Source organism: Octopus bimaculoides, chromosome 5 (genome assembly GCF_046866305.1).
Source record: "Octopus bimaculoides isolate indiv1 chromosome 5, ASM4686630v1, whole genome shotgun sequence".
Classification (NCBI taxonomy): domain Eukaryota; kingdom Metazoa; phylum Mollusca; class Cephalopoda; order Octopoda; family Octopodidae; genus Octopus; species Octopus bimaculoides.
In genome coordinates, this window is record NC_142932.1 from 55939412 (window position 1) to 55964411 (window position 25000).

At 32.8% G+C, this 25000-nt stretch overlaps 1 protein-coding gene across 35 annotated transcripts in view; it reads right to left on the bottom strand.

Moving 5' to 3' along the window:
* The window catches only part of LOC106876215 (roundabout homolog 2), a 1018579-nt gene that overhangs the window by 27492 nt on the left and 966087 nt on the right, over positions 1 to 25000 (bottom strand). For 19 of the 35 annotated variants that reach the window (XM_089352320.1, XM_089352316.1, XM_089352324.1 and 16 more), the window contains one exon: positions 6360 to 6494. In XM_089352320.1, the coding sequence (XP_089208446.1) occupies positions 6360 to 6494 (135 nt within the window). Of the gene's footprint in view, positions 1 to 6359; positions 6495 to 17533; positions 17726 to 25000 lie in introns of all 35 variants that reach the window. The other 16 variants (XM_089352294.1, XM_089352292.1, XM_089352303.1 and 13 more) reach the window with 1 other exon arrangement.

Here is a 25000-nt window from a genome sequence, read left to right on the forward strand (position 1 = left end):
TGGGACCATGAAGTAGTCTGAATTACAGGAAATTGTACATTCCGCTTTTTAAAGTAAAGTTACGTCATATAAATTACTCTTACCACCATACAAATGTAAGACACTCTCTAAGAATGTTTGAGCAGGAAGCTAAAATAATCATAATGATGGGGAAGAGGACAATTGTGAGGATAAAGATGAGGCTGTTGATGATGGTGGTAGTGTTGAACAATGAAAGCAACAGCAGCAACAGAGATCATTTATGAATGAATAACCAGGAGTCACAAAATTGAACAAAAAGACATGTAAATCTGATGAAATTCGTTATTTTTTTTTTAACTAAAAATCATATTGGCTCTCTTCAAGAAATATTGCTTCTCTACAAAAAGACTCAATTCACTAAAGGAAAGTTCAGTTTCATACACAGTCTCTCAATTCTCTACAAGGATATTTGATTCCTTACAGAAGGTCTCAGTTGCACACTGAAAGATTTAATTCTCTATAGAAATTCCTAGTTTTCTACAGGGTGTCTCAATTCTCAGTAAGAAGCTCCAATTCTCAACATGAATTATTAATTTTCTACAGAAAAAACTTAGTTCTTCCTTTTTTTTTAAAGAAAAAAAAAAGAGTTCTCTGTAGGGAGTGTCAGCTCCTTACAGGAAGTCATAAACATAGATCACATAGATCTCTGGTCAAAATGTCTATTTAAACTATTCTTTTATCTTCTGCTTCAGTTTTAGATTTCATTTATGCTTTTAATTTAAGGCACACATCTTGCATGGCTGTTGTAAAACTTCCAATAAACTGTGTGTAAAATACATATTTGGTTGTATGACTTTTATTACCCATGTATGTTTGATATGCATGATAATAGGGTTCATATTTGCATATGTTGTCATCATTACTGTTTAGCCCTGGGTCGTCTCAAACTGAGAACTATGATTAAAGTTCTGACCTTTCTCAGGATTAGGGGGAATAGGAGTGGGGAGAGAGGAGCATTCAGATATAGTATATCTAACATGACATTGTTCTTTTTTTTTTTAAGATACATAAAGCTCAGTGCAGCTTCTGAAGATTCATTGTACTTTACTATTTGATCAAAGATGCAACAGTATGATAGTGAAACTGTTAGATCTGCCACTGTGTATGCTGTCTAATCCTTCTAGTGTTAAACTGTCAGAGACAACCAGTACCAAAGTGTTCATCATCATCATCGTCGTTTTACGTCCACTTTCCATGCTAGCATGGGTTGGACGATTTGACTGAGGAATGGTGAAACCAGATGGCTACACCAGGCTCCAATCTGATTTGGCAGAGTTTCTACAGCTGGATGCCCTTCCTAACACCAGCCACTCTGAGAATGTAGTGGGTGCTTTTACGTGTCACCCGCATGAAGGCCAGTCAGGCGGTACTGGCAACGGCCATACTCAAAATGGTGTATTTTATGTGATTTAACTTAAAATCTCAATCAATCTCATAAGATGAATGATATCATTAGACTTCAATTGGTTCACAGTAACCCAGTGATGGATTCTCAGTAACCACACAACATGCTAAAAATATCAGTCAAATCTCTTTTGAATTACACAGTTACTGTACTGTCTTAAAAAAAGAAAAAAGGAAATAACAGTCCAGATAATGTAGTCATAGATATGCAAAAAGACAGGGTCGTCATGTCTGGAATGCCTTCAGTATAGATCTACTTGATCAAAGCTACAACAACAACAACTAATGTATAAAGGTACAGGTATTTAACAACCTTCTTCCCCTGCAAGCCTTGTATATACTGAAAATTGACTGAGACAAATTGGCAGTATGTTTATTATAGATATAATCATATTCTACATTGCTGGGGAATTACTGTATATTATCAACCTTTATTTCAGAGATGTACTTGTCTAAAAAGAGGAAAAAAAAGGAATGATGACATAAACAAAACATAAACAGACAAGTGTATAGAACCTGCAAGTAACTAAAAATGACCAACTGATGACTAACATCAAGAAGTCAAAGAAATCAATATGAATACAATTGACCTATTTATCTGTAAATTCAATAAGAAAGAAAAGAAAGCTACCTGAAAAAAAAAACAAAAAAACTCTGATATCTATAAGACCCAGCCATTAACTAAACTTCAAACAGTTGCAATGGAACTGTTAGAGACAACAATTTTAACACCTCAAAGGTTAGATAAATAAAAGTCATTTAAAAAAATTTCTTAGAAAGTATAGGCTGTGACTATAAGTCTTTACTTGGCTTCTAAGATTGGAAGGAGACAGGGAGAGAGGAAGATATCATTGCATCAGAGATGTGACTATGAATAGACTGCTAAAAGGATCAGGTGGTGGTGTTAAACTAGGTGACAGACTAGTCTACCACCCAAGTGGACCATGACTAGATTTTGAAATCAGAATACTGAGTTAGAACAATTACTACATTCTAACATTTCTGACAGTTCACCCTTGACTGGTACTTTATATAATAACCCCTGAAGGATGAAAGGCAAAGTTGACATTGATGGGAACTGAACTCAAAACAAGGTGGGAGAATAAACACTTCAAGGCATTTTGTATGACATTTCCATCTTTAACCTTTTATCTTTTTATCGTTTCAGTCATTAGACTGTGGCCATGCTGGAACACCAACTTGAAGAATTTTTAATCGAATGACTTGACCCCAACACTTTTTCTTTAAAAGCCTGGTACTTAATCTATCAATCTCTTTTACTGAACTGCAAAGTTACAGGCACATAAACACACCAACACTGGGTGTCAAGTGGTGGTATGGGGGTCAAACACAGACACACAAATATATATATACTATGAGCTTCTTTCAGTTTCCATCTATGAAATCCACTCACAAGGCTTTGGTCAGCAGAGGTTATAGTAGAAGACACTTGCCCAAGGTGTCACACAGTGGGATTAAACTCTGAACTATATAGTTGGAAAAGAAGCTTCTTATCACACAGCCATGCACCTTTGATTAATTTCCCAGCAAACAAACCAGGTTCTTTAAAATACAAGAAGACATTGCAATTGAGGTGTCAATAATCTTAAATGACCAATGTGACTAATGCATAACAATATTTTTGTTATTATTTAGCTTTGGGTCAACTTTTTACAGAGCAAACATATTCTAGCCAGCCATGTCTATACCATTGTTTCAGGAATTGTGTATCTAAGGCAACATAGTTCAATACATCTTCTCTTTTTTAAATGGTATGATCTGAGGGAGATTTTCTTGATATTTCTAGCAAGGTGAGCAACCATATAGATCAGTAGTTCTCAACTGGGGTTCATATGGTCCTTGAGGGCTCCATATCAGATTTTGTTGGTAAAATTTATCTGCAATAAATTGGTTCTTCTTCTACAATACACACAATATTTAAGCAATCTTTTTTTTATACAATTCCAAATAATATTTAATTATAAAAATATAATAGGATTTTTAAACATTGAATGGCTAGGAAGGGTCAGTAGAGTAAAATAGGAATCAAATGGTTTATAGGTAAAAAATAGTTGAGAAACACTGAAGTAGAGGCTACCTTATTAGCATATGTCAATAGTACATTATAATATTATGGTATTGTGCTTTTTTTCTGTTAGAAGTTATTCCTAACAAGGTGGAAAATAACCTGTAATAAAACAGGCCTAAAAAAAAACTATTTAATTTAATGAGAGTGACATAAAAAGAAGAAAAGATCTAATGAGAAGTTGGTTACAAAATGATCAATAAATGATTTAAATAAATTAAGATCATATTTATCACAGAAACAAGAATGTAGAGGGTTCTGTAAGATAGATGCAAGTAAAAAAACTACTGGAATAGAAACGTTCTTACACGGGAAGACAACAGTGAATGGATGAGAATTAGTAGAAAGATGAGAGGAACAAGAGAAGAATGTTTGTGAGAAAGTACAATGACTATGGAAGAATTGTAACATAGAGAAAAAGTAGTAATGTCTCAGTTATGAGAGAGAGAAGTTGTGGTTTTGCAACCAAAACAGAACCAAGTTTTTAAACCTGTTTACAGAGATAAAGAACACTAGTAAAGGCCCAGTCCAAATATGGCACAGTATTCCATACAAGGGCAAATAAAAGACATATAAACAGGGCTATTAAGTGTCACAGTATATAACTAGTGTGTTACAGCATATCATCACTATATTAAAGCATGTTGATCCATTACACATTGTTACAACTGTGTTACAGACAGTGAGCTGGCAGAATTGTTACCACGCCAGACAAAATGCTTGGTGGCATTTCTTCTGGCACTTTACATTCTGAGTTCAAATGCTGCCAAGGTTGACTTTGCCTTTCATCCTCTTGAAATCAATAAAATAGTACCAGTTGAGCACTGGAGTCAATGTAACTGACTTTCCCACCCTTAAAAATTGCTGATCTTGAACCAAAACAAGAAGGGATATTTTAATGATGGGATACTTTAAAGTGCCAACATATTACCTTTCATTTGTGTAACTGATTACATTACCACTGTATAACATATAAACTGAAATATTGATATCAAATTTTGGTACAAGGCTAGCAATTTCAGGGGAGGGGATGAATTGATTATGTCAAACCCAGTAATCAATTGCCACTTATTTTATCAATCCTAAAAAGATGAAAGGCAAAGTTGATCTCAGCAGAATTTGAACTCAGAACGTAAAGACAGACGAAATACTGCTAAGTATTTTGCCCAGCATGCTAATGATTCTGCCAGCTTGCTGTCTTATATACTAAAATATTATCAGACTTCTTTCTTTTTTTTTTTTTAATCTGGCTTTGTCTGAAGTAAAAGGACAACAAATATGGATTTCTGGTACAACCATTAGAACTAATGGCAGAAAAAAAAAAACCCGAAACAGAACTCAGGAGTTTTGCTGTAGTTGGAAAGAGTGAATCAAAATGTCAAGATCTCTTCAGGCCTGGTATGAATACTTGTAACATAGGGGACTCTATTGAAGACGTTCAAGAGCCAGATGGTGATGTTAAACTGAGTTACAGCTCCCAATTAAAATAGCTGTAGTCTATCTGACAGATTTTCACAGTTTCTGTCTACCCAATTTAAGTCATAAAGCTTAGATTGACCTGAGGTTATGGTAGAAGACACTTTCCAAAGGTACTGTGCAGTGGGAATGAATCAGTAACAACATTATTACAATACCAACTTCTTGATCACATTATCATGCCTCAAAGATGATATGTGGATAATGTATTACTATGCATTACTGTACACAAATTGACACATTATTTTATATTACATGTGATTGATATAGTGTTGTCTGTTAAGATATGCAGTTGATAGAGTACTACCAAGTGTTACAATTTGTAGCTAATATATTACTGTATTACAATGTATAGCTAATATACAACTGTATTACACTCAGTAGCTGACATATTACTCTACATACAATATAAAGCTGTTATGTTACTGTGTTACAATATGTAAGATATATTACTTATGTATCACTGCATATTACACTATACATTTATGATATATTTTCAAAATATATACCTGATATATTACTTTTTGTAATGTATATAGTACTGTCACAATATATAGACATATTATTGCATTATACAATGTAAGCATTAATTTCTGTTACATTATGTAGACGATGTATTAATCTGTAATAAAACATATTACAGTTGTTATGTATCTAGTGCTGTTACAATACATAGGTGTATATTACTGTGTTTTACATGAGTGGAATAGGTACAGCTGGAAAAAATGACTTGTACCTGTAGTTCAATGGCCAGCCTTGTCACATATGGTATGTCACACTGAATGCCGCTGAGAACTATGTTAAGGCTACATGACTTTGTAGAGTACTCAACCACATGTATGCGAATTTCACAAGCAGGGTGTTCTGTTGATTGAATCCACAGGGATGCTCATTGTCATCACTGACAGAGTGCCCAGTCTATATGTACACCATGTTCCAATGCGATGTAAGAAGTGAACTAAAAGGATTAGCAACATGAAGGGTATCTGACTGTAAAAGACTGCTTCAGAAAACCCATCCAACTCATGCCAGCTTGGATATAAAATAATGATCAATGGTGATGATGACAGATTACTGTGACTAACAACATGTCAATGATACATTACCATTTATTATATATAAAACTGATAATGTATTGTGATACAATATGTAATTGATACTATACTTTGTATTAAAATATATAGCTGATACATTAGCATGCCTTCACATATACAGCTGGCACATTACAATACTCTCATATGTTACAATATGTAGGAAATACATTATCAACAATACCTTGCATTATTATAAAGTTATAAACAGTTGGTGGGGGGTTATCAAAACAACAAAACTGCTATTTTTTAACCCTTCATACTCCATAATGAATACTGACCTTGTTCCATGAGCTGCTTCTTGCGCTGTGACTTGGGGTAAGGTTTATGAACTACAGCACTAAAATTACTATCAGTGCTATAGGGACTTGTGGGACGAGTTGCTCGGTGATGTCGACGTGGATGGTGCTTCTTGCCTGTGTAAGCAATATATAAGATGATGAAACTAGTTTTTACTCTTTAAAACAATTTTTTTATTTTTTTGTAAAAGGCTTAATGAAGTATGAAGGTTTCTAATTGTGCTACTGGAGGAGGTTTTATTAAAGATTAAAAGTTTTAAAAACTATAACTATATTTAAGAGAATAGCTCACAAAAAAAAAAAATTAAATAAATAATAAAACAAATGAATGACTCATCTACAAATTTACTTTAAAATAAAGGAAACGTATTGAGTTTAGTTTTAGAAAGAAAGTCTTTCATGTTTACTCTAGTGATCAGGTCATAAATATACAATACAATTAAGAAATAAAACTGAATGTAGTGGCATGTCTGTGTGTTTTAATTGACTAACATAACTCTTTTGTGATGTAACTGATATTTTATTTTTTGTAATTAAGCATTTTTCCTTCTATTTCCTTTCAAGAAAAAGTGTGTGATGTTCAATCTTTTCAAGAGAATTAGTAATGAATTTGAGATCAGCTCATGGAATCTATTTGGTGCTAGCTTAATTGCCCTTAATTTATGCATAGGGTCCTTATTGTAGATGTAGTTATTGCTGAATTTCAAGTCATCTCTGATTAGCAGCTTTATAATTGAAGGCATTCCAGCTGCGACAATTCTGTCTTTTACAAAACATAGTCTGATCAGGACTATCTACATTATTTAATGCGTATTCCCTTTTCTTTTTAAGGCAGTTGTGTGTTAGTTTTGCCACCATTTCTAGTAGGTTTAGCAACCTCATAAATGTTACCTATTTGTTTGTTCCCTATTTGTCTTGTAGCTCTTCCTCTGCCAGGTCTACTCAAGTAGATAACATAGAAATAACTAATTAAAGAAACATAATCTGTTTGATAATCTACAAGACATCTGAATTGCTTATATAGACACACTGCTCTAAAATTTAGGGCATCAATAAAAATGTTTGCTGTACTGAATAAGCTGTTGTTTAATCCCAGGTCATCCCTAACTGAACAGAACTATTCCAGCCATACATGTTCCTGTATCTTTATGCATACCTCAGACTATCTTATCTAATGTGTTGTTATTTTGTTTTTTAAAGATAGCAAGCTGTGATTTGAGAAATATTTGGTTATTATTTCTGGCAGATAAAAAGCATCCATTTAAAAGCATCACTGTTTGTGAGATTAGGTAGAAAACTTGCCTATCATTGGTTCATATTATCTCTTTTTGTAAAGATTCTATGGAGTTGATTGAAAGATATTTAGTTAGCATTAGGAGAGATATTGTGACTGCATAGGAGTGCTATTGCAAATATTTTCTACATTACAAAAGTAAGGGAGATGAGGTGAACAATAGAATGCTGGGACTAGTGTGTTATTGCTACTTGATCTGACACTTCACAGTTGCCAATTAGAAATCTCAGTAGAATTGATAAAATTAAAACCAATGATACTGAAGTTAGATTAAATATATATACTTTCTTACCGTAGTAACTGACTCATTAAAAGAAATTTGTTATGTTGTTGGTAAAGACTTATTGTTAAGCAACCGAAATTTAGTGAAGTGGAATATAATAAATAAATGTTGACATATTTTTATGTTTAAAATATTTAGTCATGCTGGAGAATAGCGTCTGGGCAAATCAACCCAAAATATCTTTGACAAGTTACCTTACTGACAATGTAGGAATCAATTTGTGATTTAATTGATAGTATTGTCTTCAGGCTGATCCTATAGCAAGAGTGAATGTGTTATAAACATATAGATATGCCTTTCCGTATTGTTGCTAATTGTGCTGCATAATGTTTTACATAATATCAGTGTAGTATGATGAAAAATGGTGGCATGAGATTGCAGCATCTGACAGTTATGTAAGTCAAAGAGGTAGTGGCAGCATGTTTAGCTTTAGCTGGTTTTGTCTAGTCACAAATCAAACAGACTTATGACCAACAATGTTATAGCAATGTTTATTTCATTATTTTTGATCTGAAGTAATGCATCTAGCAGTACAGTTTCAAATGGGATCACTTTTTGCAATAGAAGAGTGTGATTTGAGTGTAGTTTAGCTGCTAGTTTCAAGTGATTTTGCATTTAATTTAGTTTAAGCTTACAATTTAGAAAAATTGTTGACTGAGGTTGAATGAGAAATAAAACAAAACATACAAATGAATGAAGGATTTGGATTGGTAGGAAGCTTTGAGTTGGCACTCTGAGGTCCAGTCACTAACGTAACGAATGGTGTGAGAAATAATAATGATGAAAAATAATCATTGTTTCAACTGAATGCAACAAAATACTCATAATTACCAATAATCAAATCAATCAATCAATACTTAGTATTGGAAAACAGGGAATTATAAGTATGATAGAAACACTAAAAAATTCCTTGCAGTATTTTGTTGCATACCGAGTTCAAATCCTGCTTAAGTCAACTTTGTTTTTAACCCTTCCTAGGTTGATAAAATCAGCACTGGTCACCTGCTGGAGTTGATATAATTAGCTGTTCTCTTCTGGGAAAATTAATTAATACCTACAGTAGCTCCCTTGGAAACACATTACCAGCATACAAGGTCAAAAGAAATTAATGTTTATATTTATCATATAAATCCAAGGTAAAATGCATCATTGTGTTTCTTGAAAAGTGGAGTTAGGGCAAACAATTGAAACATACAAGTGGAAATCACTAGTACATCATTTCCTTGCATTAATACAAGTTTATGTCTGTTCTTCATTAATTGGCATGATAAAACATTAAATAGAGTTAGTTATCTTGTCCAAAAAACAAAATACCTGTTGTCTGCAGGTGATAGAAAACCCAATCCTACTTCTTTTATGAAAAACATATTCTATATAGCTCCATATATTTCACCAGATAGAATATAAAAAAGTCTCCTTTATATAGAAATATCAATAATTACTAAAATTTTAAAATAGCAACACAATATTTTTTTTTGTGTCAGATTTTTCTATTTCTTTCTTTTATTTCAATCTTTCTGCTTACCAACCTATCTGTCTATCTGTCTGTCTATCTGTCTGTCTCTCTACAACCTATCTATCTATCTGTCTGTCTGTCTATCTACAACCTATCTGTCTATCTATCTATCTATCTATCTATCTATCTATCTATCTACAGCCTATCTATCTATCTATCTATCTATCTATCTACAGCCTATCTATCTATCTATCTATCTATCTATATATTCATTTTGTTTGTATGTTTGTGTGTATGCACATGAAGTACTAATTGAAACACAAACTAAATAAAATTCAATTTAAAATTCACATATCAAAAAATTGTTAGGATCAAAATGTTTGGTGATTTATTTGGGTAATTTCATAACATGCAGCATGCCAAAAAAGAAAGAAAAAGAAAATTGAAAAAATTCAGGGGTAAAAAAAAAACAAACAAAAAAAATGTTACAGCACAAGTTAATAAGCCATTAAGCATGAACAAAGAAAATTAATGTGGGATAGGGAAGAAGAGCAAAATGTCAGAAAATGTGGGATTTGAAAAGAAATTGAGAAAACATGAAGTTTGATTGAAGAAACAATGAAAATTGTTTTGATTTTATCTTTCAGTATTTAATATTTAAATCAGTGATTTCTTTAAAAAATTCCTTTGTTTTTTTTTTATAAAATTTTAAATTTTGTTTTGTTATTTCTTTCACTGCTTCTGTCTTTTATAAATCATACAGTATCTGTGGTGTAGAAACTACTGTTATCAGAAAGGATGTGGGGAAAGGTTTGGAGTGTGACTGCATCATTAAGCCAGTACGTGATGAAAACTTTTAACCCTTTTAATGCCAACCCACTCGAGACCACATCAGGTTTCAGGATACAATATTTTAAATTTTAGTGTGATCATATTTAAATTAAAATCTTCCATCAACAATTAATTTGAAATGCTTTTGTTAAAGATTCAAACAATAGTTTAATATTCCAATTAATGAAAAAGATGTTTCTTTTTATTAAATTCTGTCCAAATATTTTATTACTTTGTAAATTAATTGAAACATAACCAGTGTATTTCATTAGAAATATGGTTATGAAATGGTTATTGATGGGTGCTATTGAAATGTTTTGAGTAGGAGTGTAGTTCATATGTTTGGTACAAATAACACTCTGTAGCAAAATTTTTATTTATTCATTCTTTTTGTCTTTGGTCAGTAAGTGCTATTTCCTATTTACTTCTATCTAGAAATCAAAGGAAATGACTACTATTCTCTTCAAACTTTGCTTTTGCGACCTGAACATCAATGTTTTGAAACTGACCTATTTTCCATCACATTTCAGACAGATTCAATGCCGAGTTGCTGAAGCAGAAATATCATTAAAGCAAATATTCTGTTCAACAATACAAATTTGCTTGGCTGTTGCTTGACTATAACCACTTGAGCTTGACTCTTAGTGGCTGACAATATGTGCATTTCTGATCATGGGCAGGAATAGTGGGGAAGCATCATAGCCATGTGCTGATAGAGATTCTTTGGAGTTTGAATAAATATTGTAACAAAAGCAAAGTTTGAGGGAAATACTAGCAAATAGGAAATAACAGTTGCTACCCAAGGACAAAAATCATGTTACATAGTGTAATGACTATGACTTGAGGTATGCTTCTGAAATCTTATATAAAAAATGTTTTTTTTTTTTTCCTGAATATAAGTGTAGAACATAGATCAAATATAATGAAATGTTTAGTGTTTCTGCGTGTGTCTGTGAATTTGGAGTGAAGAAATCCTATGAAATGCTGCAATAGATTGTGACATATAGGTTAAATATATACAGAAATGTTTAGGATTTAAGTACAATTCATTCACAAATTGGATAGAACGGAATTTCTGATGAGTATTTAAAATGAATGCTCTTAAGAGCCTAAATTAAAATAATTACATTTGCCATTTTATGATATATTATTGGGTTGGTGTATAATTATTGTGGCTTTTTTCAACAAATTTTATTCAATAAAAACAATAACAATATGTAACAAAAGCATCTTTAAATGATTATTCCGGAGCATATTCACCATCTACTTCAATTACAGCCTCCCATTTGCTTGGAAGATGGCCAGACCGTCATTTAAAGCTGTTTTTATTAAATATTGTTTTTGTTGAATAAAATTTGTTGATAACAAGCTGCAATAATTATGCACCAACCCAATAGAAGCATAATTTTATTGTACTGATATAGATCTAGTATTGTATGAGAAAAGCTATTGAAGTTAAAGGTTCAGTTTTTAAACAAGTCATATAGCTTATTCAGTTTCATATCAAAAGTTTATTTATGTTGCTAGTTTGATTTTCCATACGATTCAATTTTCTTTGACATAAATGAATTAAGGTTTGAATGAAAAAAAAAAAATAACAGCAAATTCTTAAAAATGCTGCTAAAAGTTAATGCTTTGTTTACAAATTTCTAAAATATAAAGCTGGTACTGATTTGTGTGGTTTTAAGTAAGGAGAGACAAAATCTCTTTGTGGCATGTCAACCACATAGCTATCACCTTCCCACCCTGCTACCTATGAAACTACTATTGCTGTATTGAACTAAATCAATACAAGAGTTAAGTGTTTTAACCAGAAATACAACAAAACAATGGATTAGAAAACCAGACAACAATGCGATCAGTATATTTCCAATTAGTGCCATAGCCATATTTTAAATAAAAATTCAAACAATTCAAAACTAACACGCCTTTCATCTACTTCTCTCTCTCTCTCTAATCCTTCAAATGTCTCTGCTTCTAGAAGGGTGTTCTTACGAAGCATTTTGTTAAAAGATTTAGAGGACAAACCACAAACTGATACACATCACTGAAAAGTTGTTTAGCCCAAGTCAAACTTGATCAAACAGACCTATGCTCAAAGGCATACCAGCTGTGATCATCCCATCCATTTGACATGTCCTTCCTTCTTTAAGAAGATTTGGGTATGAGATTAGCAATATTTGGCTACTATTTCTCACAACCACCTAGAGAAGCTCCTTTACTGGCTCAGCCACAGTTTAGCAATCCAACAATATGATCTCATACAACAGTATATATATATGGAAATATCTTTCTATCCTGATATCTTTATTTATACTTTATTACTGTTATCATCATAATAATATTTAATTATGTCTAACAATGGGCACAAGGCTATTCTTTTGGGGAGAAGCAAGCATAAAAGCAATTCAACAGATCAGTTTATTTTCCTTGTTTTATTGGCTGGTCCATAGACCCAGAGTGTTTCAATCAACTTTATTCCAAGCTATGAGATTGATTCACTCAACTTTATCCTGGTCCTGATTGAGCAAACAAATAATTAAAAGTATTCTAGTAAAGGACATCCTATCTTTTTATATATCAAGTATTATACTGGCCAATATTTCTGGACTCAACATGTTTAGAATCACCCTTTTTAAGATAGCAAGACATGATTTCAAGTAGATTTTGTTGTCATTTGTTGTAGGATGAGTGACAATGTAGAGATAATGGATGTGAAACAGAGAAACATGAGACTGGTTACAACATATAATTTTTACTTCATCAAAATTTTGAGCTCGAGTACTGCACTGATCAATGTCTTCTACTCAGCTCTCTAGGTTTTTTAAAGGAAATATCCATCATATTAAACTGATACACTCGAATATAAAACTGAAATCCTCATTGACTATTATGGCAGTTTTTACTGTTGTTTAGTTTGAGTCAACTGCCTTGATCAAGCATATCTTTGATCATAAACATTGCAGCTATGACTATCCTATCTTTCTGCACATCTAGGACTTCACAGTCTAAGGTGTCTCTTTTGTTTTAAAATAATAGGGTGTGAATTAAGGGAATCTTGCTGCTCTTTCTAGAAGATTGAATGACAGTGCAGAATATCTCATTGGCCTGTTACTATTGTTTTAACAAAAATTGGTCGACTTTTACCCAGAGTTCAACTGTTATGAGGAGAAGATATAAACATTTTCTAGCATTTCTCTGAAGTGAAAAGAAAAAGTAAAGCACTGGGAATTAATTTAATTGATCATTATTTACTGTTCCCTTAAAAATTTGTGGAATTGTGTAACTGTAAATTGTTATCATTATTTATTATTCTTATACAAGAATGTTGTTGACAGTAACTTCAAAGTTTCTGTTAGCAAAGCCTTTGTTGGATTACTTATTTTGAGGGCAAGGATTATAAAGGCTTTGTGCAATTTTAAACTTCAAGCTGTTATAATTTTTTTAGTTCTGTACATGACTGAATTAGTTTGAAAAGATGCAGCGCATCCTTAAAATAAATTTATTATAACTATTTTTAGATTAAAAACAATTTATACCCTTTAACATTCAGACTACTCTGTCAAATGCAATATTTATCCACATTGTTTTCAATTAATCATGTATTACCATGTGGTATTGAGTTGATGAAATGATTGGTTATTTTTGTAGGCAGGTATGAGAGGCCAGATCTAGCTGATGTGAGCATAGAACAGGTAGAATATTTGGGCCAGATATGGCTGGTTTAAATGGTAAAAAGTTAATATATTGCTTTGATTATATTTTACAAAGACATGTAAAAACTTCTGTTTATTTAAGTAAACCTTGTTCTACAAATCACTTGTAGGCTGTGATAACTGAAGTGAGTCTGAGCACAGTTGAACATCAGCTTTAGAATGTATTTCTAGAACTTCAAAATCAAATCGTGCTTTATATACATAATGAAGATGGATAAGGTGAAAAGTAACAATCTCAAAACTAAACCTAGTGAAAAAAAAGTTAAATATTTTCACCTCCCATTTCAAACATTATTTCTAACATCTACATGGCTGAATCATTAAGGTGGTACTTTCATGACCATATAGCTTGTAGTTTTGATACCACTATAGTACATTCAGCATGGGCTCACCAATGCTCTACAATATATCATTATGTATGTACATGAATACATACATAAATATATGTGTATATACACACATACATATATATCCACACATCCATAGACACATATGCATACACACAAACATATAAATACATATATTCACTTACATATACTGAACCTGGATTCATGTGGTTAGGAAGTAAGCTTCTTACCACAAAGCCATGCCTGCACTTATATACATATATACATAAATACATATATATATATATATATATATATATATATATATATATATATATATATATATATATACACACATATGTCTATATAAGTACACACACACACACAATAAATAAATATATGTATATATATATATATATATATATATATATATATATATACTCACAAATAAATAAAGTTAACTTAGCAAAGACCAAAGTTCTAGTTAGCAGAAAGAGAGATAAAAAAACTAATCCCTTCAGAAAAATGGTGCTGATGTGTAGAAATTTCATACAACATATGTACCCAGTGCAAACTAGGGACACACCAGAGGTATAGTGGAATCAACGGGAGGTTAACAGAGAAAGTACACTTTATTTATGATAAGTGTGCAGGAGCAATATACATTAAGAGCACACGAAAAATAGATATTCTTGAATGCTAAAAACATCTTTAGAGGTTGTAGATAATTTTTGTTACTTAGGCAGTAGAAGATGGTCTGAAAGTATAGTTACTAGAATAACTGGCTGAAGAAAGCTGAAATAGCTATTACCTCTGTTGGTAACAAAAGGTCTCTCTCTCTCTCTCTCTCTCTCTCTCTCTCTCTCTCTCTCTCAGAGTGAAAGACATTGTATGATGCTGTGTATGAGCAGTATGGTGGTGAAACATGGGTTTGGGATCCAGAGGACATGTGATGGTTAGAAAGAAATGAAGCTAGCATAGTACAAAAAGTTGTACATGAGAAACATCAGATGTAGTATACAAAGAGATGACTCTGCTCCTATGGTCATGTGATGTGTATGGGTGAAGACATCTGCATAAAGAAATGTTAATCACTAAATGTGGATGGAACCTGAGGAAGAGAGATACCCAGGAATATGTGGAACAAAGCAGTGGCGACTGATCTCAGAAAGTTGAGCTTCGTGGAGATGACAAAGGAATGAGATGATTGACAATTGTGTTCAGGAAGACATGTATAAACATATTATTTCTATGCTCTACACTACACCAATGGTTCCCAACCTGGGGTCCATAAACCCCTGGTGGTCTGCAAAGATAGTTCTGGGGGTCTGTGAACTAAATTCAAAATTTCATATTATATATCTATATGTATACACACACACACACATATATATATATATATATATATATATATATATATATAAATAAGGATAAGCATATTAAAAGGGGTCCATGGGAAAACTCATTTAAATATTGGGAACCACTGCACCACTGCTCTACACCCAATCAATCCCTAATCAATCCATCACCGCAACTCATCCCTCTATCTCTCTTCTAGCTACAGCACTATTTAATCAGTGAGTGTAATTATATAACAGCAGAAGTGCGTATATTTCATCCTCACTTTGTGCCACTAGTTATTCCTCTTTTTGGAACCACTTCATTTTGTTACCCTTCCTGCATTCTTAATCCCTTACCAATCTCTTTTCAACTGAATGCTCCTTGCTCTGAATACTCTCTCATATCATCTCCCTATTTATCATCTCTCCACTGCCCTTTTTTGTACTGTCATTTACCACTCCTCTTCCCAGATCCACATCTATTTTCCTTCCCTTTCTTCCATCCAATCTGACATTCACTACTGACCATGTTGCCAAGCATCAGCTACTACCTTTTCAGTCTTGCAAATCTACCACCCACTCTTCATGATTTTTTGTCCCTATTCTCTCTTATAATCACTGGCTTGCACTCTGAGGGTATGCCCTGACACATCATCGTCACCATCATTTCTATTTTTCCAGTTGGGGTAGCCATGTATCTTCTTTATAGCAAGACTCTTGTTCCTATCCCACTATCACACTTTAGTCTCTCAACACCTGGCACAAAACCACCTCACTCAGTCAAGGAGATCTTATCTTGCAAGTAACTTGATAACCTCACTAGTGTTGGCACCATGAACAACATACCCAGTACACTCTGTCAAGTGGTTGGCATTTGGAAGGGCATCCAGCTGTAGAAACCATGCTAAAGCAGACACTGAAACTCAACATAGCCCTTCAGCTTGTCAGATCCTCTTGAATCATCCATCCCATGTCAAGATGGACAATGCACATTAAATGATGATGACATACACATATATGCATATGCACATATAAATATATTAACACACATGTGCACACACACACAAACACACACACACACACACACACACACACACACACACAAACACACACACATATACAGTAATGCCTCAATATATGAGTTAATTCATTCTCAGAGAATGCTTGTAAAGCGAAAACTCATAAACAGAAAATAAAACTCATAAAGTCAGGGTCTCGTAAAGTGAGGTATTACTGTGTATAGATATATATATATATATAGTTATACAAACACACGTACATAAATACAAACATGGCACACATGTAAACATACACACATATGTGTGTGTGTGTGGTTTTGCAATGAAACTTCTTGGAGTGCAGAGATATTTGTTTATGTTCTTTCTAAAGAAAACCTCCTGCTTGGCATTTCAAAATGAAAAGATCATTGAAATAAAGTTAATTTCTTCAAAACAAGGGTAGAATAAGAAAAGACATCGTCTATATTTATACTGCATTATGCATGATAAAAATAGAGGTAAAAATGCTGTTTCATATGGAACTAAAGTTGTACAAATTTCAAATAGGTCAATGACTTCATAGCACCTGTCTTTCTCTTTTTACACACACACACACACAAAGTCATAAATTTATATATACAGACATTCATACATGTCTTTTATTTGTTTATTTTCAAATAATTGTTTCCCTATCACACTGGATAACGACCTTCAATATTTTAAATTTTTTCCTCAATGTAATTATCCTCAACATCCAAATGGTGTCCTTGTGGCAACAACAGAAATAATTGATAATTATATGAATTTCAACTGATGAGGTTTTTCTTTAAGGTTTTTTTTTTCTTGACATATTGTTTTATATTTTTTTTCTTTTTCATTTTTAAATATTTGTTTATACACTTGTTTACTTACCAGACTTTGGATCAAAGGCAGTAGTTCCAAACATGGTGAGTCCAGAAAGTTCTGCAACATTAGCAACAGCACTAGCATAGTCTGCTTCGGTCAAGAATGAGCCATCACTTGAACTGGCTGCACTTGATCGAATGCTATTGCAGCTTGCATTACCATTGTCAGTCACACTGGCCCAAGAAGCAACCATGGAAGCTATAGGGAACGCAGAGAGAAATGAATGCGGCATGAAGAAAATACATGAAAAAGAGTGATACACAGCAACAAGCCACATATTAAATCATAAAGTAATTTGCTGTGATATGGCCACACCAAAGGAAACAGGGTTGGGTTGAACCTGAAATATCATGTGTGTATGTATGCTTGTGTGAGAGTGTGTGTTTGTGTGTGCATGCATATATGTGTACACCTTTTGTCTTAAGATCATGTGATGATTGTAAATGAGTGTTATTGATTGAAGTGATGTTATTTGTATTAAATCAGCCATGAAAAAGATGTCTGATCATTGGGAAAAATTTACCTTGCTTAGTGAGAGTTGGTGACAAGAAAACTGCCTCAACATATTGTCTGACTCATGGAAGCATGAAAAGATGGGAATTAAAGTGATGATGATGATATATATGTAAGTATATCTACAAACATGTATATACATATATACACACACATGTGCATGTGTGTGTGTGTATATATATATATATATATATATATATATATATATATATATATATATATCATATATGTATATATATATATATATATATATATATATATATATATATATATATCATATATATATCATATATGTATATGATATATATATATATATATCATATATATATCATATATGTATATGATATATATATATATATATCATATATATATCATATATGTATATGATATATATATATATATATCATATATGTATATGATATATATATATACATATATGATATATATATATATATATATATATATATATATATATCATATATGTATATATATATATATATCATATATATATCATATATGTATATATATATCATATATATCATATATGTATATATATATATCATATATATATCTATATCATATATATATCTATCTATCTATCTATATATATATATATATATATATCATACACACACACACACACATACACACACACACACACACACACACACACATACATACATATATTAATAGTAATAGTATGACAACAAAAGAATGAACAAGACCTTGATATTATGTAAATAGAAGAATTTATCTGTAATATAATATGTGACAATTATTTGGTTGCTATAATAAACCTCCGAGTTTCGGATGTCGGGGAGGAAATCTGCTCTGGCATCTTGTCAGTTATTTTTGTTTGCATTAATAACTGATGAGATGTCGGAGCAGATTTCCGCCCCAAAATCCAAAACTTGGAGTTTTATTATGGCAACCAAATAATTGTCACATATTATATCACATACATATATATATATATATATATATATATATATATATATATATACATATATACACATATATATCATCATCATCATCATCATCGTTTAACGTCCTCCACCTTCCATGCTAGCATGGGTTGGACGATTTGACTGAGGACTGGTGAAACCGGATGGCAACACCAGGCTCCAATCTAATTTGGCAGAGTTTCTACAGCTGGATGCCCTTCCTAACGCCAACCACTCAGAGAGTGTAGTGGGTGCTTTTACATGTCACCCGCACGAAAACGGCATAAATTATAAATATCATTACAACACAATAGTATTATTTTCCAGCCTCTATGCATTCAGTAAAGCTTTACATAGTGTTGTACGGTTATTGACTGCCATTTCCAGCAAACATTGGTGCCTTGTTGTGCCAGTTTCCTATTTATAAATATATATACAAACACACACACATATATATATATATATGCACACATACACATACGCATGCACACACACACACACACACACTCACACAAAGGCATATACAGTGGTATATATTATATTGCATATTTATTTTATGTCACAATTGATGAACAATAGAATCCTTTGTTAGAAATCCCCATTAGACTAATTGTTGGTCCACTGTATTTCTGATGGTGGGAGTGATAAAGGATTGTGTATATATATATAACTTCATTCAGAAGAGAAATCCCAAGGGACTTCATTTTGAATTTGCAGTTTTGTTATTGCTTATATTCTTGCTGACAAGCTGGTTAATGACACACACACACACACGTAATGAACTTCAGCAACAGCTTTCATCTTCCAAATTATGCCCACAAGCTACAGGCCAACTTGAGGTTGTGTTAAAAGACATGCCCAAAGTGCTTTGCTTTTGAACTGAACTCAAAACCTCAAGGTTGCAAAGTAACACCTGCTTATATGTATGCATGCCTCTTCTATTTTTTAATTATCATAAATCTTCCACTGAGGAGGGAGTCAGTTTCCAACAAAGATACAAGGCTCCATCTTTGGGATATAGTTAACACAGACAAATTCACATTTGGAACTTGAGAAAAGTCTTGCATATTTTTACTGTTCTACTTACAGATTGGACTTCTAATGTACGAATGTATGTCTGTATGTGCAAGTGGGTATATATATGTGTGTGTATACTTTTAATTTATATATTTAATTATTCATTTGTTTTATATCTGTTTTTACATGCTAGCATAAGTTAAAGGAACATACATATACATACATATATATATATATATAATGATAATATAATATATTATATACAGGAGTTGGACAAAATAATGGAAACACCTAGCATCATAGCATCCTAATTTTGAAATATCTATAAAACCATCAAAAGCTTGTTTATATTTATGTTTGTTGATTTATTTTTAGCGTTGCTTAATATGTTTTGCTAAAATTGCAGTCTCTTTTCAGATATCATCAGAAAAAAGTAGTTAAAATTCATTAAAATGACATATATTGGACTTCCAAAATGGTCAAATTGCTGGTGCTCGTATGGCATGTGTTAGTGTAATGAAAACAGCTGAAATGTTTGGTGTATCAAGAAGTACTGTCTCGAAAGTAATGACAGCCTTTGAGAAAGAGGGAAAATTCTCCATATCAAAACAAAACTCTGGAAGAAAACCAAAACTTTCAGATAGGGACCGTCGGACTCTTATGCAAATTGTTAGAAAGGATCACAAAAGTACAGCTCCCAAAATTACTGCAGAGCTTAATGACTACCTTGAAAACCCAGTTTCCACAAGAGAGCTGCAATCAGAAAACCACTACTTTCAAAAACAAATGTTGCAAAGCATTTAAAGTTGAGTAAAAACCTACAAAATTGGTCCCTAGAGACAGCCAAAAGAAACATTTGACCCAGACTGCCTTCTTCCAACTATTAAGCATGGAGGAGGATCTGTGATGATCTGGGGGGCTATATCTTGGAAATCCACTGGCCCAATGGTTTCCCTTCATGGAAGAATTAATAGTGAAGACTAAGAATTTTATCTGATCAAATTCATCCTATGGTTACGGAACTGTTTCCGGAGGGAAATGCAATCTTTCAGGATGATAATGCACCAATTCACACAGCTAAAGTTGTTACTGAATGGCATAAGGAACATTCTAGTGAAGTTGAACATTTTATCTGGCCACCACAGTCCCCAGATCTCAATATTATTGAACATTTATGGTACATTTTAAGAAAACAAGTAAAGAGTTGATATCCTCCACCATCATCACTACAAGAACTGGAGACTGTTTTAGCTGATGGAGAAAAATTCCTTTGGAAACAATTCAAACTTTGTATGAGTCCATACCTCGTACAATTCAAGCTGTAATTACTGCGAAAGGTGGTCCTACCCCATATTAAAAGAAATTTGTTTAAAATTTTAAGGTGTTTCCATCATCTTCTCCAACCCCTGTATGTATATGTATGTATGTATGTATGTATGTATGTATATCTGTGTGTATGTGTATGCTTATGAAAGAGAATGTATATATCCTTCATCTTCATATGTTTGCTGGTTGTGAACAATGACTTCACTGATAGTGTCATTTGCTCTCAGTTCACTGTTAAAACATATCCAAGCTTCTTGACATGTTTTGACAGGTTGCACCATATTTATAAAGAAAAGACTCATTCTGATGATATTGTTTGTTTCCAGTTCTCTCTGTAAGTATGTCTAAGCTGTTTCTTATTTGATAAACTGGGAGATTATCATCTTCCTTAGAGACATGTGAGGTGTGGGGTGTTGGCATCAAGAAGTGCATTTGGCTATAGAAAACCTTGCCCCAGTGTACTCGTTCGTATCTGATCCATCCAGGCATAGAAAAGTAGATGTCAAAACAGTGAGGATGGGGATGATTATGATATACACATAAATAAACATGCATATGTGTGTATATACATACTGTGTGTATGTATATATATATATATATATATATACCTCACTACTATATGAAATAATTGGTAGAACACATTGAATAATGTAGTATACTGCATGAAGAAGAAAGAAGGATGGCTATGTCTTGGATATGCTTTCACTCATAGGTTTGCTGGATCAGGGCTGACCTGGAGCTAAACAACAAAAACAGGTTCCGGAATGTTAGGGTAAATAACAGCTTAAGATTTTTTGGTTTCAGGTTTGATCTCTCTATGTGAAAACTTGGGCATGTGTCTTCTATCAATAGTTTTGAACCTTTTGAGTGAAATTTGGCTGAGAGAAAGTAAGTGCAAGCCTATGAGAGAGAGAGAGAGAGAGAGAGAGAGAGAGAGAGAGAAGTGCCTGTTTTTGAATGGTAGACTTGAGCCATCATCCAGTTTAACATCCTCGGCTGATCCGTAGGTGTCATTAGTGAAACCTACTCTGTTGCAAGCCTTCAACCCCAGTCTCTGGTCTGAAGATAACTCACACCAGTCTCAGAGGCCCTGAAAAAAGGGTCATGGATGTAGCTTTTCATCATCTGATTTGGAAACAACCATCAGTGGATTTATTTCGATTGCTTAATTTGATGAAAGAGTTCACAAAGTTGTAGTTATTAAACAAGTCTATGATCAAAGGCATTCCAATTGTGATTAAGTGCATCTAGAACCATATCATTCAGTGTTTGTTTCATTTTTAGAGAATTTAGTACATGATTTAAGGGTAATTCACTTGAAGTTTCTGCAGCTGAAACAACTATCTAGAGGCTTTTTTTGCTGGTTCAAGTCAATAAGATTTTGATTTCATTGGTCAGTGTGAGAGAGAGAGAGAGAGAGAGAGAGAGAGAGAGAGAGAGAGAGAGAGAGAGAGAGAGAGAGAGAGAGAGAATTTCAAGTGTTTCACTGAACTAGAACATCCATGTAATTCCTGACTGGTCAAAGATATTTCAGTCCATTCCTTTCTTGATCAGCTATCTTCTTTTTTACTTTTTCCAGATAAGGTAAATGGTTGTCCATGATACACTATCAAATGTGTTCATCCATTTTTTAAAGAGGCTGTAGAATATAACTTAGATGTACTTCTAGAAGGTTGAGCAGCCATGTATAGGCTCCTTCACTGGTTAGGGTTATAATGCATGTGCGTATGCATATATGAGTTTATATAAAATTCAACTTTGCATTTTCTGTTGTTAGTACAGTGTTTGTGTGTGTGTGTGTGTGTGTGTGTATGTGCATATTTGATAAAGATAGAGAGGGGGAGAGATAGAGTGTGTATGAATATAAACCTTTATTTCATTTGGCTTGAGTGCTGATGGTCACTGTGTGTGGATTGCACAGATGCGAGAATGTGTATTGGATAATGGCAATTATGCTGATATTGTCTAAGGGAGAAATATAATACTTAGATCAAGAAATTTAGAAAAAAAATAAACAATATCTAAAATTAACCAAATAATTAGCTTTGCAGAGTAAATTTAAATAAATGAGAATGGAAAAGAGAGGAAGGGGAAGAGAGAAAGACAGGGAAGGGAGAAAGAATGGGAAGAGAGAAAAACAATGAAGAGGTTGGTGGAATAGTTACAAATTCAAAAGATTTATTGTAAGATGTTTTTGTAATAAAATTAACTTCTAATTAGTAAAATTGTAATTAAACTTAGTAATTAGTGAGTGAAACTGAAATAAGCCACTTTATTTGCCAAGATTCATTGACATAACCATTAGATTACAAATTTCACTGTGAGGGTCAATCTGGCTAAACTATTTCTGCATTTAATCCACTGAGAGAAGAATCATGAATAAGTTGATCCACCATCGTATTTCAAACAAGAATTTAGTTCCAATGTGTTTCAATTATTTTTCAAAATAATCCAGAATTTGGAAAAAGCTTAATAAAATAATTTCAATCATGATAACTAGCATTTTACCAACTTCATTTGATCAGTTTGCTATAGTAGTGGTGGCTGATTCATGCTAGACTATTCCTAATGAAACAGACCTATGAACAAAGATATATAAATAGTCTTTGATTTATATCTCAAAGATTATGTTGTCTTATGTATTTCTCATTTTTCTATTTTTAAGATGCTGGAGAGTGATTTAAAGGACGTTTAGCTACTATTTCTAACAAGTTCAGTTGTTATATAGAGACTACCATGCTGGTTTGTTATACAGGAATGGCATTTTAGTAAGGAGACTTACACAGACTTATAATAAATAGTGGTTTCAAATTTTGGCACAAGGCCAGCAATTTCAGGGATAAATCGATTACATCACCCCAGGTACTCAACTGGTACTTATCGACCCCAAAAGAATGAAAGGCAAAGTCAACCTCAGGGGAATTTGAACTCAGAACATTAAAACAGATGAAATGCCATTAAGCATTTTGCCTTGTGTGCTAACAATTCTGCCAACTTACTACCTTGTGCATGGGTCACATATTGCCATAGAAACTACTTATTAGGTATGCTAACTATATCCTGAGTACATTGTATATTGGTTAGACTAACCTGTAGTCTGGTTAAGTCATATACTAGCATATATATTCTGAGTGGGTTAGATTTTGGGATCCACTAACATATGTTCTTAGTGGGATACATAATGGATAATAATGTTTCCTACTTTTTCAACCATGAAGTGCTCTTCAAACTCAATACAGACCCCATTAACCTCAAACATACATTCCTATCAATTCCATTACACTTTAAAAGATGCTGGAAAAAAAGACCCAAGGGCACTAATCCTCTATTTCAGATTAAACAATACATAAAATAAAAAGCAACATTAGATCCTTGCAAAAAAAAAGAAATTTATGGAATGTAAAAGGTTGTTTTTATTTCTAATATTGAAAAAGCTTGAATGAAAGCTGAATAGAACAAGTTTATATTTTATAAAATAAAATAATGGTTGAATCAACAAACACACACTAGCAGGCATATCTAATATTTTTTTTATGTGTGTAGAGAAGCATGTATAATTCCCCCCACCCACACCCTTTCTGGATTTCAATTCCACATTCATAACAAGAAGAATTCTTTGATAAAATATCTTACTGGCAAAAACAATATCACCCATTAAAAAGAAAATAGCTTA